The 20,872-nt window shown below is 36.6% G+C and overlaps 1 protein-coding gene across 1 annotated transcript in view; it reads right to left on the minus strand.

The window, feature by feature from the left end:
- DRD2 (dopamine receptor D2) overlaps positions 1 to 20,872 on the minus strand; it is a 1,643,650-nt gene that overhangs the window by 114,383 nt on the left and 1,508,395 nt on the right. The window contains exon 8 of the mRNA XM_044081065.1: positions 15,217 to 15,303. Coding sequence (XP_043937000.1) covers positions 15,217 to 15,303 — 87 coding nt within the window. The remainder of the gene's footprint in view (positions 1 to 15,216; positions 15,304 to 20,872) is intronic.

Here is a 20,872-nt window from a genome sequence, read left to right on the forward strand (position 1 = left end):
TCATATCTATTATAAGTGTAACTGGTATAGCATAACAATGATGATTATGTAATTATAAATGTATTTTAAGAGCTGGGATGGACTTCATAGTTTACTGACAATTATCTACACACCTCCCATAACACAAGTATAGCTATCAAAGGGAATGTATTGTGTGGTAAAAAACAGAACTAAAATATCTGCCTGATAGTAATACAAGCATATCCATGTCCAGTATAGTGTCACATGTTACTTCTGCATCACACTTGAGGATGCATGATCCAGGACCTTGTCATGTCACACACATGCAGGCTTAATTGAAGTATAGCACCACTCACCCTTTAAGGTGTATATTTGTAATGACCATGGTTGGCAAACACTTATTCTGTGGCACTGAGGAAAAATCACCTATGTAGAAATATATTTATTCTCTTTTTTACTTAGGCTTGAATCCCACATTTTACAAAATACTTTTAACAATGTTTAATGCCCCACAAAATATGTGTTGTGTCATCCCATTGATCCCTCCAAAGTCCTGTCTTCAAAGCCAAGTCATTTAGTATACAGTGTTGACCACCGGAAAAAGTGTTGTATAAATGAATGCCAAATATCACATTATCCTTCCTGTTTGATAAACTCCCTTCTTCTTCATTTGCCAATGTTTCTCTCTGCGTAACATCATGCAAATCTGGTTGGCATGGTTGTGCGTGTTTGAGCACTGGCTTTAAAATGTGATATTGTGAGTTGGTGGGAAAAAACTTTTACTGTTGTTGGAGGACCTGTGCAGACATGTCAGGAGATGGGAAGGATGGTGCCAAATTCAGGGCACAAAGGTGGGGTGTGGAGGAGTCCAAAATATTTGTTGCACTCCTCGTAAAGCTTTACAGTCATAGGCTGCTGCTGAGGGACTATACCAAGTCTCAGTATAAGGCTGAGGCTAGGAACAGTCTAGCAAAAGCTGTCTCCAGTGTGGCTGGCATAACACACACTAGGGAGCAATGCTGGCACCATTTTAATGACCTGAAATGGTGCAAGTAGGCACAACTCAATGTGCAATGTGACAGGGTGAGTTTAGAACTGCTGACATCCCACAGTTGTGTAAGTATACAGATAAAGTAACTTTAAATGTCATGGAAAACTGTAGCTAGCCATAATGCTTTCAGATCTCTTTTTCTCTCCTCCTTCATTTTACAGCTGCTGAGGAAATTTCAGCAAACAGGGATGCACATGCTGAAAGGCTGGAAAGACTCAGAGAGGAAAGGGTAGGTATGTAGCACAAATGAACATGATTATATTAAAATTATTGATCTTATATACATTACTGACAACTTAAGCTTGCAAATCTTAACTGTAAAAGCAAGCATGCATACTTTCTTCCGTAGCTCTTAGTAATTGCATTTGGCAAGTGTCATAGTGTTTTCAGATTTTGTGGGTTCAATTCCCACAAGTGACAAATACATTGACATTCCAAATATATCATGTTTTATTTTTAATTCCACCAAGACTTGTTTTGGCACCATGTCATTAACTTAATCTGTAGTACCTTTAAAAGCATATATGCAACATGTGCATATTGCAAGGATTACATGCAACAATTCACAATCCTCTTTTATATTGGGAAAGCTGTATATCTAATAATTAAGGTATATTTATTGTAATAACGCATTTGAATATGACATATACCAGTTCTAATTATTTCTTTTCTTTTTTGCCTGGACTTGATGCATTGTCCCTAAGTAGTGTATTGCGGTTAAAGGAAGCTTATGTTCTATAGGGTTAGGGTTGTTGTGTTGTTCTGTAAGCTTTACTGTATATATTATTGTGACGTTAGTTTATAGCATATTTACATATTTATTTTTATTGTATATAACAAGTAGTGTTTTTATACATACTGCTTGCTTTTTATATGTAACCTTTATGAGAAAGATGTCATGTGATTATTTCAGTTGCCTTGGAAACGTTAATTCAAGGGAAGGGGGTTTTATTAACTGAAGTGAATATTTATATTGTCATTTTAGATTTAGTAGTTATTCTGATGAAGTCCTTTGAATTTTTGGACGAAACCGCTTAATTTCATTAAATATTTTTGTGGAGCCTGTTTGCCTGCATGATTTTTGTTTTCATTTTTGTTTACATTTGCTTGTTGTTTAACTCCATACAAATAGGGAAGGCAATAGCAACAGTTATTAATGTAATATAACTTATGATACAGCATTTCCAATATAAACTACAATATGAACAGCATACTATCTGTCAGCTATTTGCACCATAACATATTCTCCAGACTACTTCACAAGTTCAAGTTGAATTTATGAAATAGGAATCATGAATGCATTGAAAAATCAGCCTGTCAGCAATGCAGTATTTAGAGCTGTGTTTAGCATGTCTTCCGATGGTTATTTCCCAGTTATCTTCCATCACATACAAAGGCATTCATTAACATGAGAGAAGGGCAGGGATGTATGCCTCGCTGAGGACATACTTACTCAGAGTCATGTGTGCCCTGCAGCAATGCACTTCCAAATGACATATCAGTAACTGGCCCACTGTCAAGGACACTACAGAAATAAAGATCACAACTGCATTGTTACATTTGGTATGGGTTTAACTGACACTGAACATTAGCCATCCATGATCATATCACATTGTTATTGTCAGGATGTCTTTGAAAGTATTTTTGCACATTGCAATCACAAGATCAAATCTGGTTCAGCCTTTGCATACACATTTCTTAATAGTACATGCAACCTGTGACATTATTCTGATGTCATTCTCTATAAAGACCACTATGACAATGATAATGTCAGATTTCTGTGATGGTACAAATGTTATTTACTATGTTCTCCACCTGGAGAAACTAGGTAGGGGTTTGAATGGCACAACAATCAATTTGTGTGTGTGTGTGCTTGTATGTCTGTGTGTGTGTGTGTGTGTGTGTGTGTGTGTGTGTGTGTGTGTGTGTGTGTGTGTGTGTGTGTGTGTGTGTGTGTGCATAGTCTGAAGAGCATGAATCTATTTTCTAATGTTCTCACTCAAGTATCATTCAGAATACAATTTTATAGTGGTACATAACTATACAGAAATTTCATACAGCTCTCCCAACATCCTCTTCAAACCATACACAGATGATGTCATCTTCTATAAAGTACAGTTTGACAGTGTTAAAGTCACAGTTGTGCCATACCACTATCATTAAGTACTGTGTTCCCTAGCTTGTGGAAATAGGTAGGTAGGGGTTCTAATCTCATAGCAGTCAGTGTATGTGTGTGTGTGTGTGTGTGTGTGTGTGTGTGTGTGTGTGTGTGTGTGTGTGTGTGTGTGTGTGTGTGTGTGTGTGTGTGTGTGTTCAGTCCACTATTAGACAAGAGACAGTTTTAGTGCAGCATGTCAGTTCACATCTCTGTGAGACACTCATACCAACATGTACTACTTGCCATAAATTGATGCTGCCATCTGTTATAAAGTGTACTCTGACATTGTGAAACTCAGACTTGTGCTGTGCCACTAGCATTAAGTACTGTGTTCTCTAACTTGTCAAACTAGGTAGGTAGGTGCTCTAATTTCACAGCAGTCAATGTGAGGGTGTATGTGTGCGTGTGTGTATCTGTGTGTGTTCATTCAACTACTAGCCTGGAGACAAGTTTAGAATGGCATGTGAGCCTATAACTATGTCAGTCACTCCACTAAACATCATCTTCTTGACATACAATTATGATGTAATCCCCTATAAAATCCACACGGACAGTATTGCACTAAGAGGTCTGTGCTGGCATGAGCATTAAAGGCATGAACATTAACTGCTGTGCTCTCTAGTTTTTGTCTCTAAATAGAAAGAGGTTCTATTCTCACAGCTGAGAACTTTTCTGTGAATTTATTCAAATATTAGAGAGGAGACAATTTTACACAGATATGTGACTCCACATCTATGTCAAACATTCCTCCCAACATTTCCTCAGCATGCAATGATTCTGCCATCCTCTGTAAAATGCACTGGGGCTCTGTTAAACTCAAACATCTGTGGTGGTGCTAGTCTTACATTGTTTGGAATCCAGCTTGTATACACACACAGGTTTAATGTTCAAATCTGACCTGTGTATGTGTGTGTGTGTGTGTGTGTGTGTGTGTGTGTGTGTGTGTGTATGTGTGTGTGTATGTGTATATGTGTGTGTGTGTGTGTGTGTTTGTGTGTGTGTGTGTGTGTGTGTGTGTGTGTGTGTGTGTGTGTGTGTGTGGTTGGTTGGTGTTATATTAGAGTCATTATATGATCTTTTCAATCTTTCTTCGTATGAATCCCACTCAGGAGAACCTCTTACATAGCCTCTTAAATCCAACATTTCATTTTTCCCTCTCTCCACATAAAATCCTTTTCTGCAGTGCACTGGAGGATGTCATCATCTCAAAGATGCATACACACATTGTGGAGCAGAGCCCTGCCATAACCCTCTGCAAGCCATCTCCAGACCACTGGATGTGTGATTGCTAATTCTGTCATGGGGTGGTGCACATGAGACATATGGATAGAGCCAGTATGTAATACAATCAAACACATACACATATATGCACGAATCCCTACTTCCATCATATAGATATAGTGATTTTAGTTTAAATGGTATGATAATGACTAGCATTTTATGCAATGTTGACTGTTACTCTAGTATTGTCCTATGACCCTATGAAGATTGCACATGTTAATGTGGCTGTCATCCACATGAGCTATGTTGAGGCATGGATGTAGAGTAGCCCTACAACAGTGCATTCCAATCTGTGATTTAAGGTAATGTATTGATAGCCGCTACTGCCATGTGCTTGCATGTTCCTTCCATAGCAGCTATAGTAGTATGCCTCCTGAGGATTGTTGACATGGGATGATGCTATGTATATTGCTGCCTTAGTAAAGCATGTGTTCTTGTACTGGGCTATATCAACATTCTATACAGTTCTCAATCAACCATCACAGCGACAATTGCAATATGGCACAGGTGTGCATAAATATATCTACCATCGTAAAATGTTATGTGAAATAAGGCAATATTACATCATACTGATTACATGGGCATATATGCCTTGTTTCATCCACATGTTGTGATACTGTTATACACACAAACATATAACTAGTTTAGATTTACTTGCAACCTTGGGGAATACATTGTATGCAAAATTGTGTTGCTATTCACAAGGATTATTCAAGTGTTCCCCAGCAACCTTGTGTGACTGTCAGCATTTATGCCATTAACTGTGTCCATATATGGTGTCAGGGCCCTCATACACACCTTTCCTTTGACAAACCTACCAGCATATAATGTGCAATTGATGTAATGATGTGAAATAGGTAGAGTTGTATAACTGTGTTAACAGTTCCACTGTGACGTGATGCATACCTGCATACCCAAGGTTGTATTTGGATGTGTTGTAACAAATCATATTTTAATTAAGTACACAATCTTAAGGGGAATATGCAGCTATGCACAGAGACGATTGATGATAGCTACACACATACTGAACTGGAGGGAATAGACAACCTGCTAGCTGACAGATTTTTATTCAAACTTACCCCCCCCCCCTTGTACCCACTATTCATTTTATTTATTTATTTGTTTACTGGGAAAGTCTGACTTGGAACAAAGCCAATTTTCAGTGGAGGCCCAGGAGAGAAACACTCTAGATGCATTTCTTTGTAATGTGGGAAGAAACTGGAGCACCTGGAGGAAACCCACATGACTGCGGGGAGGACATGCAAACTCCACACAGAAGGCACTCCAGCCGAGAATCAAACTGCAGAACCTCTTGCTGTGAGGCGACAATGCTACCACTGTACCACTGTGCCATCCAAAGTATATGTGCAAACATTACTCAGCTTATTTTCTCAAGAAAGGAGTACATCTGTGCACTCTCTAAAGCTACAAATACAGTATTAATGGGCCCTGACAACATCCCAGGTTGCCTATTCAATAACTTAAAACAAATCTGATCTAGCAGACACAGTTGGATCCCTACATAGCCACAGATTCCTGACAGGCTATGTTCTGGTAGAACGGTGAATAGCAACAGTCATCCATCTGGAGAAGCTGGGACCATCTCCTGACACAGGGCATTCTAGACAAATAAGTCTGACTAGCCTCATCTGTAAGGCAATGGAAATTATCATCATGGACCTAATCAACAAGAACATAGGTAATCTCCAAAATGAGTACCCAACCCATTTTTGATTTGTTAAGGCTAGATTATGTTTGGTAAATGTGGTTGACTTCTTTGAGAAGGTCACCAAGGCCATGGATGATGTAAAGCCTGTGCATCCCACTGAACATGACAGGGCCAAGGCGTTTGACACAATGCCACACTTAGGTGTTACAAAGAAAATATCTGAGCTGGATATAAATCCCTACATCACCAAGTGAGTAGCTAAATGGCTCATCAACAAGACACATACTGCCAAAGTGTGTGACTTCACTAGCAGGAGGCCAGTGGCCAGGGCAATAACACAGAGTTCTGTGCTAGGCTCTTTCTTGTTTGGTATTTAATTCTCAGAAGCCAAGGAAAACTTAGACAGCCTTTATCTGACCAACTTTGTTGATGACTGCAAATTGTGGACAATCCTTGAATCCACTAATGCTATTGACATAATGCAGAAAATATTAACACACAAATGATTGTTGCCAGAGCTATGGAGATACACTAAATGGCCAATAAAGCATAATTATTCCTTTTTGGAAAGCAAATACCCAAGCTAATTACAATATAAACATCACACCCCTACTAGCAGTCCCAGTGTTACTTGATGTGGGTACTCAGGTAGATAGTAATTGGAAGTTCAACCAACATGTGTCCACATTGTTGACAAATCCCTTCTATGTGACATGGCATGGCATCCAGATCAAAGGATAATTCCATTATACTCAGTCCTCATCATACCATTAATTGACTAAAATACACTCTTTTACATACACCTCACCACACATCTGCAACAGCTGGAGCAACCCCAGATTTTCATACAAGGAAGATACAGGGTGTAATAAAACAAGTCCTAAGTGGAAATATTGAAAACCCTAACACTGTATTCTGTCCCCTACAGACTAATAAGGGCTGAATTATGCCTGGCCTACAAGGCAGTCTACAATCCAGACCTAATGGAAATGTTACACATTGATAAAGCAAACTGCACAAGGGTCACTCGTTCCAAGGATTTTAACCTTGCCACTGACATAATAAATCATGTTGGAGAGAACGAGAGATACAGCTCTCATAAACTACCCCTTCTCTGGAACAAGCTTCCCATTCATGTAAAGCAAAGGTGTTTGCTGACCCTCTTCAAGTGCAGTCTAGATCAATGAATGGTTAATCATAGCTGTACTCCTGGTGTTGTGCCCATGTCCCGTCATGGATTGGTCTTAGATAACATAATGTAGGTTAATACCTGTGTGATCCTCATTCAGCTAGCTACTGAAAATTGTGAAACTCATGTTAAATATGGCTAGGCTTTTATGGGATCTTGGAATACTAGCCCAGCACTCTCTTATGAACCTATGAAATCCAACTATACCCTAGGTACAGCTATAGTGTGGCTGTACAGCATCACAGATATATCAGCACATCACATCAGTATTATTACTTGAAAGTTTGCATGAACACATATGCATGTATATCAGGATTTCATGGCAGTGTACAATTTTCAGTTGCAATGTCAGGGGTACAGTGATTGTGTGACATGTCTTAGTGTTTGGCATGTGCTTATCGAGTGAGTTCCATGTATTGTTTTATATGTAAACAATATCACTGTAACAGTTTCCTCACTTGCTGACACTATACTTTGCACTGCTGTAGTTTCTGTACACATGGGCATAGCTGATGCATTCCCATCAGCCTCACAAACTGCTGCAGCATTCATGACAATGGATCATTTTTTAACTCACATATCATTTGCAGATGCTACAGACCATATTCATTGCTATCACACATGGCTGATACATGCAATACACAGGTGTGTGAAGGGAATCCACTCATAATAGTGTGCTGTTTATAAGTGTTGTTATCCATGTGGCCAATACCTGTGTCAGCCAGGGATGCGGTAGTCAAGTGCATCACATCTGGCACAGTGAGCTCACACACATCTTGTCAGACATACAGAACTATTCTTTGGGATGTATACCCATTAGGACTTGACAGTGCAGACTTCCCTTCAAGGTGTTCTACAAGATGCAGGTGTGTTGTGGCTTTCTGTGTTGCATCTAGTAAATACACAACTCATTGACAACAGTGATAGCATGGGTTTGATTCTTGCTTATGTGTCACGGAGACCTCTCAACTGGCCAAGATTAACCCTGATTTCAACTCCAGTTTTAACACTGTCCCTCTTAACCACTCCAAAAATAGGTACTTTTTGGGGAGGGGTGGTGAATTCCCTTTAGAGAATACTGACAATCATTACAGTTGTACACGTCTGTCCCTACAGAACATGCATAACTTAGACTCACTTACTCTGTCATTGTCAAAGATTAATGGTGTTAATATTTTAAAACTGACCCTGATTGTGCCTGTTTCTGTATACAGTTGTTCATGAGTCTGTTGCTATGTGTCCATGATTGGTAAAGCGGTATACTGACATTTTAGTCATATTCAATCAAGTCATTCTGCAGATCTTCACAATATGCAAATACCCCCATTGGATATACAGTCCTTACTAAATGTCCTATCCAGTGAGCATGTCAGTGATGTTTATATCACAACCATTCATCTCCATTGACATGTAACCTTGTGTGACCGTCACATATATACTATCCTGCGTGATGATATAAATATACCTGCACAGGAGGTGTAACAGCAGTACTTACTGTTCTAGCTACATATGTGCTTAATGTTATGCTACTGACTTGTCTTGAAAGTGTGCATACATTGACATTCCTATTTTGGGTGCATTGCCATATTTAACGTGCCTTCCTCTTCCTCCTTCATTTCTATAATTCATGTCTGTACCCATTTTCTTAAGCACACTTTCCCCACCTAGTGTATGTTTCATTGTATTTGTCTTTGCCATTAAACCCTCACACCTATTATGTTATTCTGCAAATAATTCCTGCAGTGTACTTTGCAATGAGTACACTTTTCTTTAATGTGATCACACTGCTGTTATTGCTCCATTTTTAACACTGATAATTAGCCATTTTGCCAACTCTGCTGCAGTCTCACCTTGGATGATGCAAAAGGACAAAATGGCAGTACAAATATGTTTTCATATACTGTCCTTTGAGGAGAACATTGATAAAATATTTTTGCGTATTTAGTTAAAACTGCAGTAATGCCATATTTCTCATTTATAAAGCATTCCATAACGTATCCTAATACCTGTAAAAAAAAAAAAAAAAAATCAGACACTACCATCTACAAATAAATGGGAATACTACAAATGTAGAATGATAAGAAATGGGAATGAACAGATAAACAGAAAACATTGCAAATTTGTACCCTACAATATCACACTAGTTGCCACACATACTATGGCCAATAAATTTGCATTACTGGTTATTGCTTAATGATGTTTTTTAGTGATATGTTTTCTTTTTAGATTTATGATGATCAATCATTGGGTCAGCTTTAGTAGTCATTCCTATGTAATTATTTTCTCACCTTGGTGGTATGCCCCCCCCTCACACACACACGCACACACACACACACACACACACACACACACACACACACACACACACACACACACACACACACACACACACACCTGGCCTACCACCATTCTGAATCATTGCTTGGTTCTGCTGTTATCTGACATACATAACCTTTCAGTTCTACCTTGGATATACCCTTTATGTCTTCTCATGTGCTGGAAGGCTGTGTCCTGAGTCCATTCTCATCTTTTCACTAATGATTTCATGCCAGACACCAATGGATTGGCTTTTGCCCTTTATATTAATGCATTACTTCAGCTAAAATCAGGTAAATATGTTATTCCCTTCCAAAAGGGATTATGCAGATACTTTGCAAAGGATGGCACTGTATCAAATCCTGTAATATTATAATTACCAACAAAAAATATTTTCCTTGATATATGTGACTGCTCAAAGGGTTAAGGAAACCATTCAGTTACAAATCTTATGTACTTTGGCACATATGTTTGATCCCTGCATTTCTGTTTTTTTTTTTTTTCTGAGTTAACTTTAAGCAAAGGCCAACTTGGTTAAGAATGACCTATACATTTCCAAGGCTATTAACAACTTTGGTAAAGTAAGTTAATATTAATTTCTTTCACAATGAATGCAGCATCAACGGCTGAGCTTCAACAAATAAAGGTGTTCTACTTTTGATTGAATACCATCCTTTAGTTTGCACGTGAAACACTCATTTTCACTGTAAAGATTAAAAAGGTGAATATGCATTTTGAAAACTGTACTTCCATTCAGGAATTCCTTTACAAATAACATTAGAAACACAAATCAACTTTCACATTTTAAAAGTGCCAAAATATGCAGAGATATTGAGTGAACACCTATTTCTTCCAGGATTTCTCAGAGTGACATCCCTTCTTTGACTTCTTAGCCTGCATTCTTTTTTCTCTGATACCCATCTCATTATACTGACTCATTTTCCATGAATATTCTTGACTTCTAACTTTCACATTACAAGTTTTATCTACTCTTTTCTAAAATTCTTTTCACTGTATTATTAATCCAAATATTGGCATTTAGAACTATTTATATGGCTACAGGCATTTGAATGCTTACACTAAAATCAGTTGCCACTGCCTTCATAAAATATATATATATATATATATATATATATATATATATATATATATATATATATTATCCAAACATAAACCCTGCTCACCTTCTGCAGATAACATTCCTATAGAATACCTCCAAATTGCTGCTAATATGACTGCATATCCAGCCTTCATCTTTATAAACAGATCAACACAGAAATCCTGTATTTCCTCCATCTGGAAAAAAATGCCATATCATCCATTTCCATAAAGGTGGCACTTCTATTAAGATATAGGATTTCAGACTCATTGCAATCTTATCGCCCCTGTTACAAAGATTGGAAATATGTGTCCATAAACAACCTCAAACTGATATTCAACATAGTTTTAGACCTACCAATAGCACTACTGCCCTTCTAACTTTTACAGATAACATAAATAAAGCCAGGGATAGTGGTAAACTCATATCTTCCTTGTTTCTAGACTTATCTAAAGCTTTTGATACTGTGTCTTATAAAATACTCTTACCACAGCTGTCTGCATTCAGTATCTCACAACCTACTACTCGGTGGTTTAATAGTTACTTGTCAGAATGCTACCAGGCAGTTAAATAGAATTCTATAATTTTCCTTTATTTACCCGTCATTACACTTGTACCAGAAGACTCTATCCTTGGTCCTCTTCTATGTAATATCTTTATAAGCAATCGTATAGTTCTATAAAACAAGCATCCCTTGTACAGTATGCAGATGATTCCACCCTTATCTGCCTCTTAAAAAATCTAGAAAATGTAGAAAAAAGATTATACATCATGCCTTTAATGCTATTGAAAACTAGCTTTCTCATCACTAACTCCTTCTCAACCCAAAGAAAACAAACCCTTTTTATTTTTCCCCAAATCCTCTAATATCTACATATATCCTAGCCCTCCTTTTTCTTGTTTTTATTTTTCTTACTCTTAATCTTGCTTTTACTCATTGTTTCTCCTGCCTTCCATTAGTACCTGTAACGAATACTTTTTGCCTCATTCCCCTCCCTCCTCTCCTCCTTATTCACTGTTTGACATTTCCACTCTGCCATTTGTTTTAGGTGTGAGTAATAGACCCTTGTACTTATAACATGTCACCAAATTTCACTTCTACACAACATTGTATTTATCTTGTTTTGATGTTGGTATATTTTTATTGTTCTACAAGTCATATGTGTATCAATATTAGTTTTAAACTAAGTACGTTGTAATATGATGTCGATTTTTCAACTGTGTATATGCATTTTCGGTTCTTTTATTTGTGGAATTTTTCTCGCTGGGCCTCCTCTGAAAATGGCTAAGATTATCAAGTCAGATATTCCCCTTAAAAAAAATGTCAGTAACTAAGAAATTAATAAATAATAAGTTATGTATATGTGCTTCATTTCTATGTAAATGATGTATGCATCTTGCTTCTTACTTCTGCTTCTGGCTTGAGTTATGATTAAACTATTTCTTTGGTCTGCTTAGCAGAATGTCACATGAATAAATAAATAAATACATACACACACAAAACATTCTCCAGTCCGGAATCAAGGTAGTTTATAGTGTTTGCCAGACAGTAATGCCTATGATTTAATAACCTCTTTTAATATCACAACTCTAAGAAAAGCTATGACCAGTTGACTGCTCATTTTTATAGTATCTAGTTCTTTTGGAAGATGCAGTGATTTAACCATTCATTCTGCTGTGTGAAATACCTGGGAAGTGCATTCTCAAACTACCTTATCATATTTATTCAATGCTGCAGACACATTTATAAATTATAATTATAGTTATTTTGGTATTATTAACCCTCCCTCATAGCCCAAAACTACACCCTCCAAGCAGTGTACTTCCTATGAAATGTTACAAGGTGAACATTTTATCCCAGCATAGGATAGTGTTAAGGAAATTTTAATAGCATATGAATTTGTTAGTTTTTGCATTTTGATGCCTTAATGAATATGCCACACTGTACCTCTACACAGATTTCCTGTATCATATCTTAAATGGTATAGCTAATTATTCTGCATTTGTATCTATCCTAGAGATTTTCTCTGTTTTAAAAGTAACTGTGCCCAGTGGATTTTCCCAGTCAGTAAGTAAAATAAAATAGTATTAGCTGATTTTCAAAGTGCAGTTGACTGTTGATACAAATATTTTAGAGTTACTGGAAACTAATGCGGTTTTAGCCATGACTGTGCTATGCAAGGTCTAAACGACAAGTGAAATTCATACATGCTAAACTACAACCAATCAGTGATATTGTTTTATTTATATTCCAGATTGCAGATGCAACTTTTTCAAACTATAACTGAACTTTTGACATGCTTATGAAACATTAAGAGTGAAAAATGCTTTGTAGCAATTGTATAAAAAACAAAGCCATTTATTGTGTACACACTGCACGTCTTTAATGCAGACATACATGCAGCAATGAAGATTTCTCATTGGTAGCATCCAACACTTCATATGCAAAACGTTTGATTTTAACATTTAACTTGTTTAGATTTTTACATTTTCTTCAGAAGTTATGGAGGAAGCTCAAGTCATAAGATGGTTCAGTAATTTCAGATTACGGTTTATCTAGTTACATACAATCCTTTGTATTTTTTGAAAGGCAGAGACAATAGATAATGCATGATCAGTTATTTTCCCCTCTTTTTTTTTAGGTGATGTACCCAGCCAGCTTTTAGCAGTAGTTCATATTTGGGTATGATTTATACATGGCTGGCACTGGATTAATCATGAAGACAAAGCCTGCATGACCAAACAAAACCAGTCATGGATATGTTTTGCACTGTCTCATCATAAACATGAGTTATTGCTATTATATAATATTATATTAGAAAAAAAGACCATCTACTATGGTATCGTGGGAATGCCTTTGGCATATACTGTATAAGCGATGACAAAAATATGCCTCAGTGCTTACAGCACATTGATTTAAGGCACTTACTAAAACTTTGCTTTATTTAAAGGAGTCAAGAGTACATATGTCAAGAAAAGCCAGGTAGAAGGCAGGTAGGCAAAACACGAGCACGAATACTTCTCCTTAGGGCAACCAAATCCTTTATTGTTAAAACAACAAGATAAGTGCTTTCATCTCAATTTTACACACTCAAAGAGACTTCATCAGATAAAGCAGCAGCATTAACATTTTGCTGGTCCATATTTCTACTGAAAAAGGTATCATTTTTTTTTTTTTTTGTAAAAAAGTCTCATTTGCAGCAATTTCTGTTTCTGGAGTTGTTCTCTTTGGGTAGACTTAATCCCATGGGTAATGCTGGACAACCAGTAGACATGCTGATTGCTGTCTCCATTCAGAATGCAACGTTTTCAGTAATAATTAACTTTTAATTGTATAATATACCTGAATGGCAAAGTTAGTAGCTGTCAAGTGTATGAACCATCCAACATAATATGCAAAGGTGCCCGCACATGTTAAATCTTATCACCAAGGCAGAATATGAAATGTGCTCAAAGTATATTTGAAATGTTGCAGCTATATAAAGCTTAATTTCAGTGCACTTTCCTCTTTTCATACTTTCACGCATATAGCAAAAAAAGTAAATATAGGATAATTGTATTTGACTATAGTCTTTTCTTATCATGCTATATAAAGAATTCTTTTCCATACTAACACAATATTCTTGGCAATTCTGGATGAATGAAATCTACACTATCATGGCATAAATTATAAAACACAATGCTCTGCATGTCTTAAGGCAATATTTTAAGAAACAGTGCCAAACGTATAGAAATATATAAGCATGTAACTTACTAAAGCTGCTGTAAAGGCTTGTCAGAACACTTTGATAAAATAACATTTGTCATTCTTTCAATATAATGGTTTTCTAATTCTGTATTAAGTTTATTGTGACCTTCTGGAATTCTAGGATTATAAATTATATAAATGCATGGGTATTTCTCTTGTGTAAATAACAACTGCCCTATTCATACTTCTGTTGTTAATGCTGATTACATATTAAAATTGCTGAATGCATATTTTAATATTTCTGCCAGATTTCGTATACCACTGCTGTTTTTATTACTTTCCTCCAGGCTGCACCTACATTACTGACTTTAAAACTATTTTAGACTCACAACTTTAATGAGGTGAGGTGATGAGTGCATTTACATTTTAGTTTTTAATGTGATAAAATTATAAAAAATATTTGATCTTGAAAGTAAGTGCTACTTAGCTGATATTTATTCTGGACCACATATGGAAATAACGTAACAAGGAATTCGTTTTTTTTTTTATAACAACAGCTCTGGGGATATTTGAGAAAATGTGATTTAAAAGTGCAAAATAGGTTTACCATAAATGTTTACTCTTTTTAAACATATTATGACAACAACAACAACAAAAGATTTTAAATGTTGAAATATGATGTTAAACCAGTATCACTTTATCAAAGATTAATCATTTTTTCAGTATATTTTCTTAGCAACTAATAATTATATATTTATATTCGATAGTATTCATTCCTCTCGCTCTCGCTGGGGGAACACTTACCACTTTCTTTTTACTGACAGAGAAGTTTCCATTGGATTTTACAATGACTGTACATAACTTCACATCTTCAGGTTGAGTGCATTTGTCCTAAAAGAAGGAAAAAAGGCAGTGAGCTACAGTGCTAGCAAACATTCATTATGAAGTAAAACTGCTTTGTCATTTCCTGTTTTTTTCAGAAAAAAATGTATTTTATAATGTCTTCCTTTCATACACATAGCTGAATGGACATGGCTTAGCTGTATGGACGGGAACAGTTTGGCTGATTCAATACATTCTATAATCACCGGTTTATAGGATGCTTTCGATATCAGTTAGCTGATGTTTAACAGTTACTATTAAGATATCTGCTAGTGTTTGCAGTTTAAATTTACTTTAGTATTTTCTTCTTTAATACAGGACTAGTTTAATACTTAAACAAACCGAGCATAGCCACCAAAGCATGTCCCAGGAGATGTGCAAGATTGTTTAGAAAAAGAAAAAAAAATGACGACAGCTACAGAAATGCAACTGGCATTGTTCATTCAGCCCACACTTTATAAGAAATCACTTATTCAGTTAGAGATATTTCCCAGGGGGTCTTTTAATATTTCACTCAATTTCATTCTCCTGATTAATAAATGACATGCCTTAGTTTCCTGCCACTGTTTTAGTCTTATAAGTACACAGATCCTTCTTCTTAAGTATGATAGGACTTCTGTGGTTCTCTTCATAGATGGCCTAGTGTCACATTAGCAGTTTGGAGCCTTCAGTGATTCAAAATGTCATACTGTGAGGGTATGAAAGATTAAATCCTTATGCATCAATATTTGAAACTGAGCTTGGAGAAGTAACTGGAACATGAAAGTGCTTCTTGATTGTTTATTTTACTGTTTATTAGTAGATGTTTCCAGAACACTGCTGTATTTAAAACTTTAACTGCAAGCATGTGTTCAGCGAGGTGCGGAAGTTAACTACTAAAGGCAAATGTAAAGACAACATTAGTCAAGCTCTAACAACTGTATCCAGAGTCTTATGAGAGCCCATATAACTTACATCTGGACTTAATGTGTTCCTCAAGTGTCTTATAGGATAAGTTAATACACAGAGTTTTGAGTAATACTTGCTTTATAAAACTCTTATTAGATGTACCATACATAGGAAATAGGAAGACTAAAGAACCAGAAACAAGTAAACTAAGTATACATTGTATTCAAAAATGTAGCCTTAGCTTTTGAAGACCTTTGCATAGAAATACTTGTCTGAAGGAAACTGTTGAGACTTGAAATGTCACTTCTGATATTGTTTATAGAGAGAAAAGGACAGTTGTTTACTTATTTTATTTATTCTTTGTTGGCTATGTGGATTGCTATGTTATCAAGTAACCTCACAAGTGAGTATACAACAGAATGTTATTTTTAGTACTGCTGGCTTTGGCTACATCATGACAATGAGATAATACAAACTTATTCTAGCATTTGTCAGTATGGAAAGGGTTAATAACACCTGGTCTTACAACTGGGTGGGAGGAGACACTAATAAGGTTGTGTCATTAGATTTAGACTATACAAGCTCTAAAGTATTATTTGACTCAGTCTCACACAAACCACTAGTTTGAAAACTGCTTAAGTTTAATATAGAACTGAAACTATTACAGGATATTTGAAGGGTACAACCCAAAAAGTTGAAGGGGAGAGAGAGAGTCAGTGTCAAGAATTAAGAAAATAACCAAAGAACTACAGCAGTGGTTGGCAGAGAATCGGTCATTCTTCTTTTATTAATTTCAGATAGATCTGATGGAACAGAAAACAGGATCAAACACTTTAGTGATGTCACAAAGATAAGTGCAGTACTGCAGGACGGCATGTTCCAGGTGAGGAGTCGGAAAGCCTGGTCAAATGCACCGAAATGAAAGCAGAAATGCAGGAAAACAATGTGAGGTGTTGATCACATCTGAACTCAGAAGTGTAGCTGTAGTGGGCCTCAGTCACTAGCTGCTAATGAGGTGCTATTGGCAATATGGAAATAAAGTACAGCCCCTGCCAACTGCCAGTATCTGTGGTAGTGCTATTACCATACACTCACATAAACAGCTAAGAATACAATTTAGGAATGACTTGCATAATGGCATTTTCTTTCTTTCTTTTTTTTTTTTTTTGATCATTAACTTTCATTTGTTGGGGTGCCAGTTGAGGGAACCTGTGGATGGTGTAAAATTCCCTAGTTGCTGCTCTGCTAGTACAGGACAACCAAAAGCACAATGAGAGAGAGAGAGAGAAAGAGGTATAGAGAGAGAGAGAGAGAGAGAGAGAGAGAGAGAGAGAGCAAAGGAAACAAACAAATGAATGTTGGAGTGTATCATGAAAAGTACAGTCTTCATAAGCAAAGCATCAATGTCCCCCTCCTTAGCACTACCAGCTATGATTAGGCTACAGCCTGAGTAAAAATGTACAGCCCAGCATGCCATACAGGGAGAGGAGTGTCAGACTGTGAGCCATCTTGAGAAAAAAAAAAAAAAACTAAAAGGGTACATGTTACTAGCAGGAAAATACTATGAACAGAGACTAGATTAGAAGTCTTCTCACTAGAAGCCAGAGACACTTGGAATATTATATGGGTCCATAAGATCTCATCTGGGACCAGCAAAGTGGTTGTCCTGAACAAGGAGGACACGTGACTTTATAGGTGTCAGACTTGAGATATCAGCTCTTCCTAGTACTGTGAAAGTTCTTATTCATGAAGAAGGTGAGGACCCATGGTATGGTTTACTAGAATGGATGCTGAAAAAGAAATCCATGACGGTACTTAATAGGTCAGGGCACAGGTATACAAGGAGTGAAGGGAACAATAGAGCTGGGGGTTAGAGTGCTGAATGCACCCAAGTGGCATACTAGCTAGGTTTACTGAATCGTTTTGCCATGAACCAAATCTAATGCAAAGACAAACTGAATTACCCAGGTGAAATGAAACTGGCACAAAATCAGACTATAGTTTTAAATGTGTTTACCACTGAGAGTCAGTCGATAACACAACTAGAGCAACACCATTGTGTTCAAAAATGATTTCATAGGTACCTTAATATTAATGACAAACTACACATACATGTAAGCAGTTTAGCAATTTATACCTAATATACTGTATGAAATAAAAAAAAATAAAAAACTGTTTGTTTTAGTGTATTTTTATCAAATGTAAAGAAGGAAAGCAAATAGCTAATTTAACTCAGTATTAACTACATGTGAATCCAAAAGGAAATCTGAATGTATTGTCAATCATACATCTCAGTTATCCAATATTTTGCAGAATATCCCCAGTTTTACCTCATATTTATGGCCTGTCCCTCAGGAAGTTTTTTATTTTCTAGTAAATCTCTGAGGATTACAGTCAATATTAAAAATTGTCTGAGTTTAATACTTTATATTCAGGAATTTGAATGTTGATGTAAAACCACTCGTTTTATTACATTTTCAGTGAATTAGAATATTTACAAATTGTCCCTGATTTTGATCATCCCCATTAGAGTTGGCTTAGTCCAAAATTCTTCAGCAAATTATTTCAGTGGTGTGCTGTCATCAGTTCAGATTTAGAATCAGTCAATATGAAAACGAGAGCAAAAACCTTGTCTTCAGATAATAAGTGGTCTGGAGTATGTAGATTCCTTAATATTAATGAAGGTGACACTATGCCGCTCCTAATTTTACAAGTACTGATATGAATTAAAAAGTATAACCGATCTACCAAAATAGCACAAGAAAATGTTTCATTTTTAACCAGTCCCTTTCAAACTTAATGGAACAGCAAATGGACTTAGCATATCTGAAGCAAAAGCAAACAGAATGTGCTTATTACTGCAAATTGATATGAAAACCAGATAAGCATTCTATCCTCAGAGGATGACTGCAGCTGGGAATGTGTATATAACTAACTACAGTTAGACACAAAACAAATGTGTAAATTAAGTACTGTCAGACAAAAGATGTGTAACAAGTGATATGGCTCATGGTGGACTTTAGCGTCAGGCATTTCAAATGGTGCTGATAATAAATTAAAATTAGTCCATACAGGGTAGAAAGAAAGGTCAATTATTGGTGGTGGTGGTGTTGTAGTACAAATTTCCTTAGCTTCAATTAGAATAAATGCTTGAGCATGGCAATGACAACTAAAATTAAATGCAATAAGTGCAAAGTGATTCAAAAATAGTAAGTGCAAAGTGCTGCACGTAGAATATAATAACCCGAGTATTAAGCTTAGTTTGGAGTCTATGAACTATTCAGAGTTAATAGGATAGATGTTTCAATGTTTAGAAATAATACATGTAGATCATCCGGTAACATTGGAGAAGGCAGGAGCTTTATGGGATTTGATTCAAAGGATAAGGGAAGCTATTTTATAGCATTGTAATTGAATAATTTGACTAACATCAGTGTGCTTCTAAAATCCATACTGCAACAAGGTTATTGATATATTAGAAAGAGGTGAGCAATATGATTAATAAAGAAATCAAAGGTCATTGTGTGTTAAAATAGTCTCAATGCCTTGGGTTTCTATACATTATGGTCAAGAAGGAAAGTACAATTTTGTAAAATCTTACCATAACAGTACATGTCCTTCTGTTCACTGTTGCAGTATTCTTTACAATAGGAATCCTTGCCAAGGGTTGCCCGATATACGGCCAGTATACCAAAGCCTTTAGGTTGCTAAGGGTACACTGTAAGTCACACATATGCTCCCAGTGCACAACATAGGGTATAAACGTGACAGCCAGATGTACTGTCTTCAGAACTGAGAGCCTCAGTAGGAACACCAGTCCAAGGATTAGAGAGAAAACAAACATGTCCAGGTGGGAAAAGAACCAGGGGGAGGAGGGAGGGAGTGAATACTGCAACAGTGAAGAGGAGGACATCTACCATTATGGTAAGATTTTACACAACTGTACTATGCCATTCCATTTCACTGTTGCAGTATTCCTTACAATAGGAAGAGTGTAAATCCCCCAGGAAGAAGAGTGGTAGGAGGCAGGACCAGCATAGTCCTCTAGGAACCCATGAAGAATGGCTTTAGCAAAACCAGCCCTAACCCTGGATATGACATCCAGCTCATAGTGCTTGGTAAGGTATGCACAGACGTCCAGGTAGCTGTCTCAAGAATAGAGGTAGTACCTAACCCTTGAATAAGCACTAGAAGAATCCACAGCCCTAGTGGAATGAGCCTTAACAGATGAAGGAAGTCTCTTGTTATGAAAGGAATAACAAAAAGAAATGGCCTCAGATATCCAAGAAGAAATAGTTTGCTTGGAAACAGTCAATCCTAAAGATCTAGGATGAAAGGAAACAAAAAGCTGATCATATTTGTGAAAAGCTTTAGTGTTATCCAAATAAAATCTGAGTTGCTATGCACATCCAAAGTGTGCAAAACCATCTCATTAGCAGATTGTGGAGAAAGGAAAAAGTAGCCAAATGAACAGACTGATTAAAAGTCAACTCATTCATCACCTCGGGCATAAAAGTCCTTATGGAAAACCAAAAAAGGAGGAACAGCCATAATGGCTAGAATCTTAGACACCCATCTGTCAGAAGTAAGGGTCAACAGAAGAGTCTTCCAAGAACAATGCTGCAAAGAAGCGGAAGCCACGGGCTCAGAAGGAGCCTGGGATAATTTCTATAAAATGAAATCAAGGTCC

The sequence above is a fragment of the Protopterus annectens genome, chromosome 8.part0, assembly GCF_019279795.1.
Source record: "Protopterus annectens isolate FY-2018-M chromosome 8.part0, PAN1.0, whole genome shotgun sequence".
NCBI lineage: Eukaryota > Metazoa > Chordata > Ceratodontiformes > Protopteridae > Protopterus > Protopterus annectens.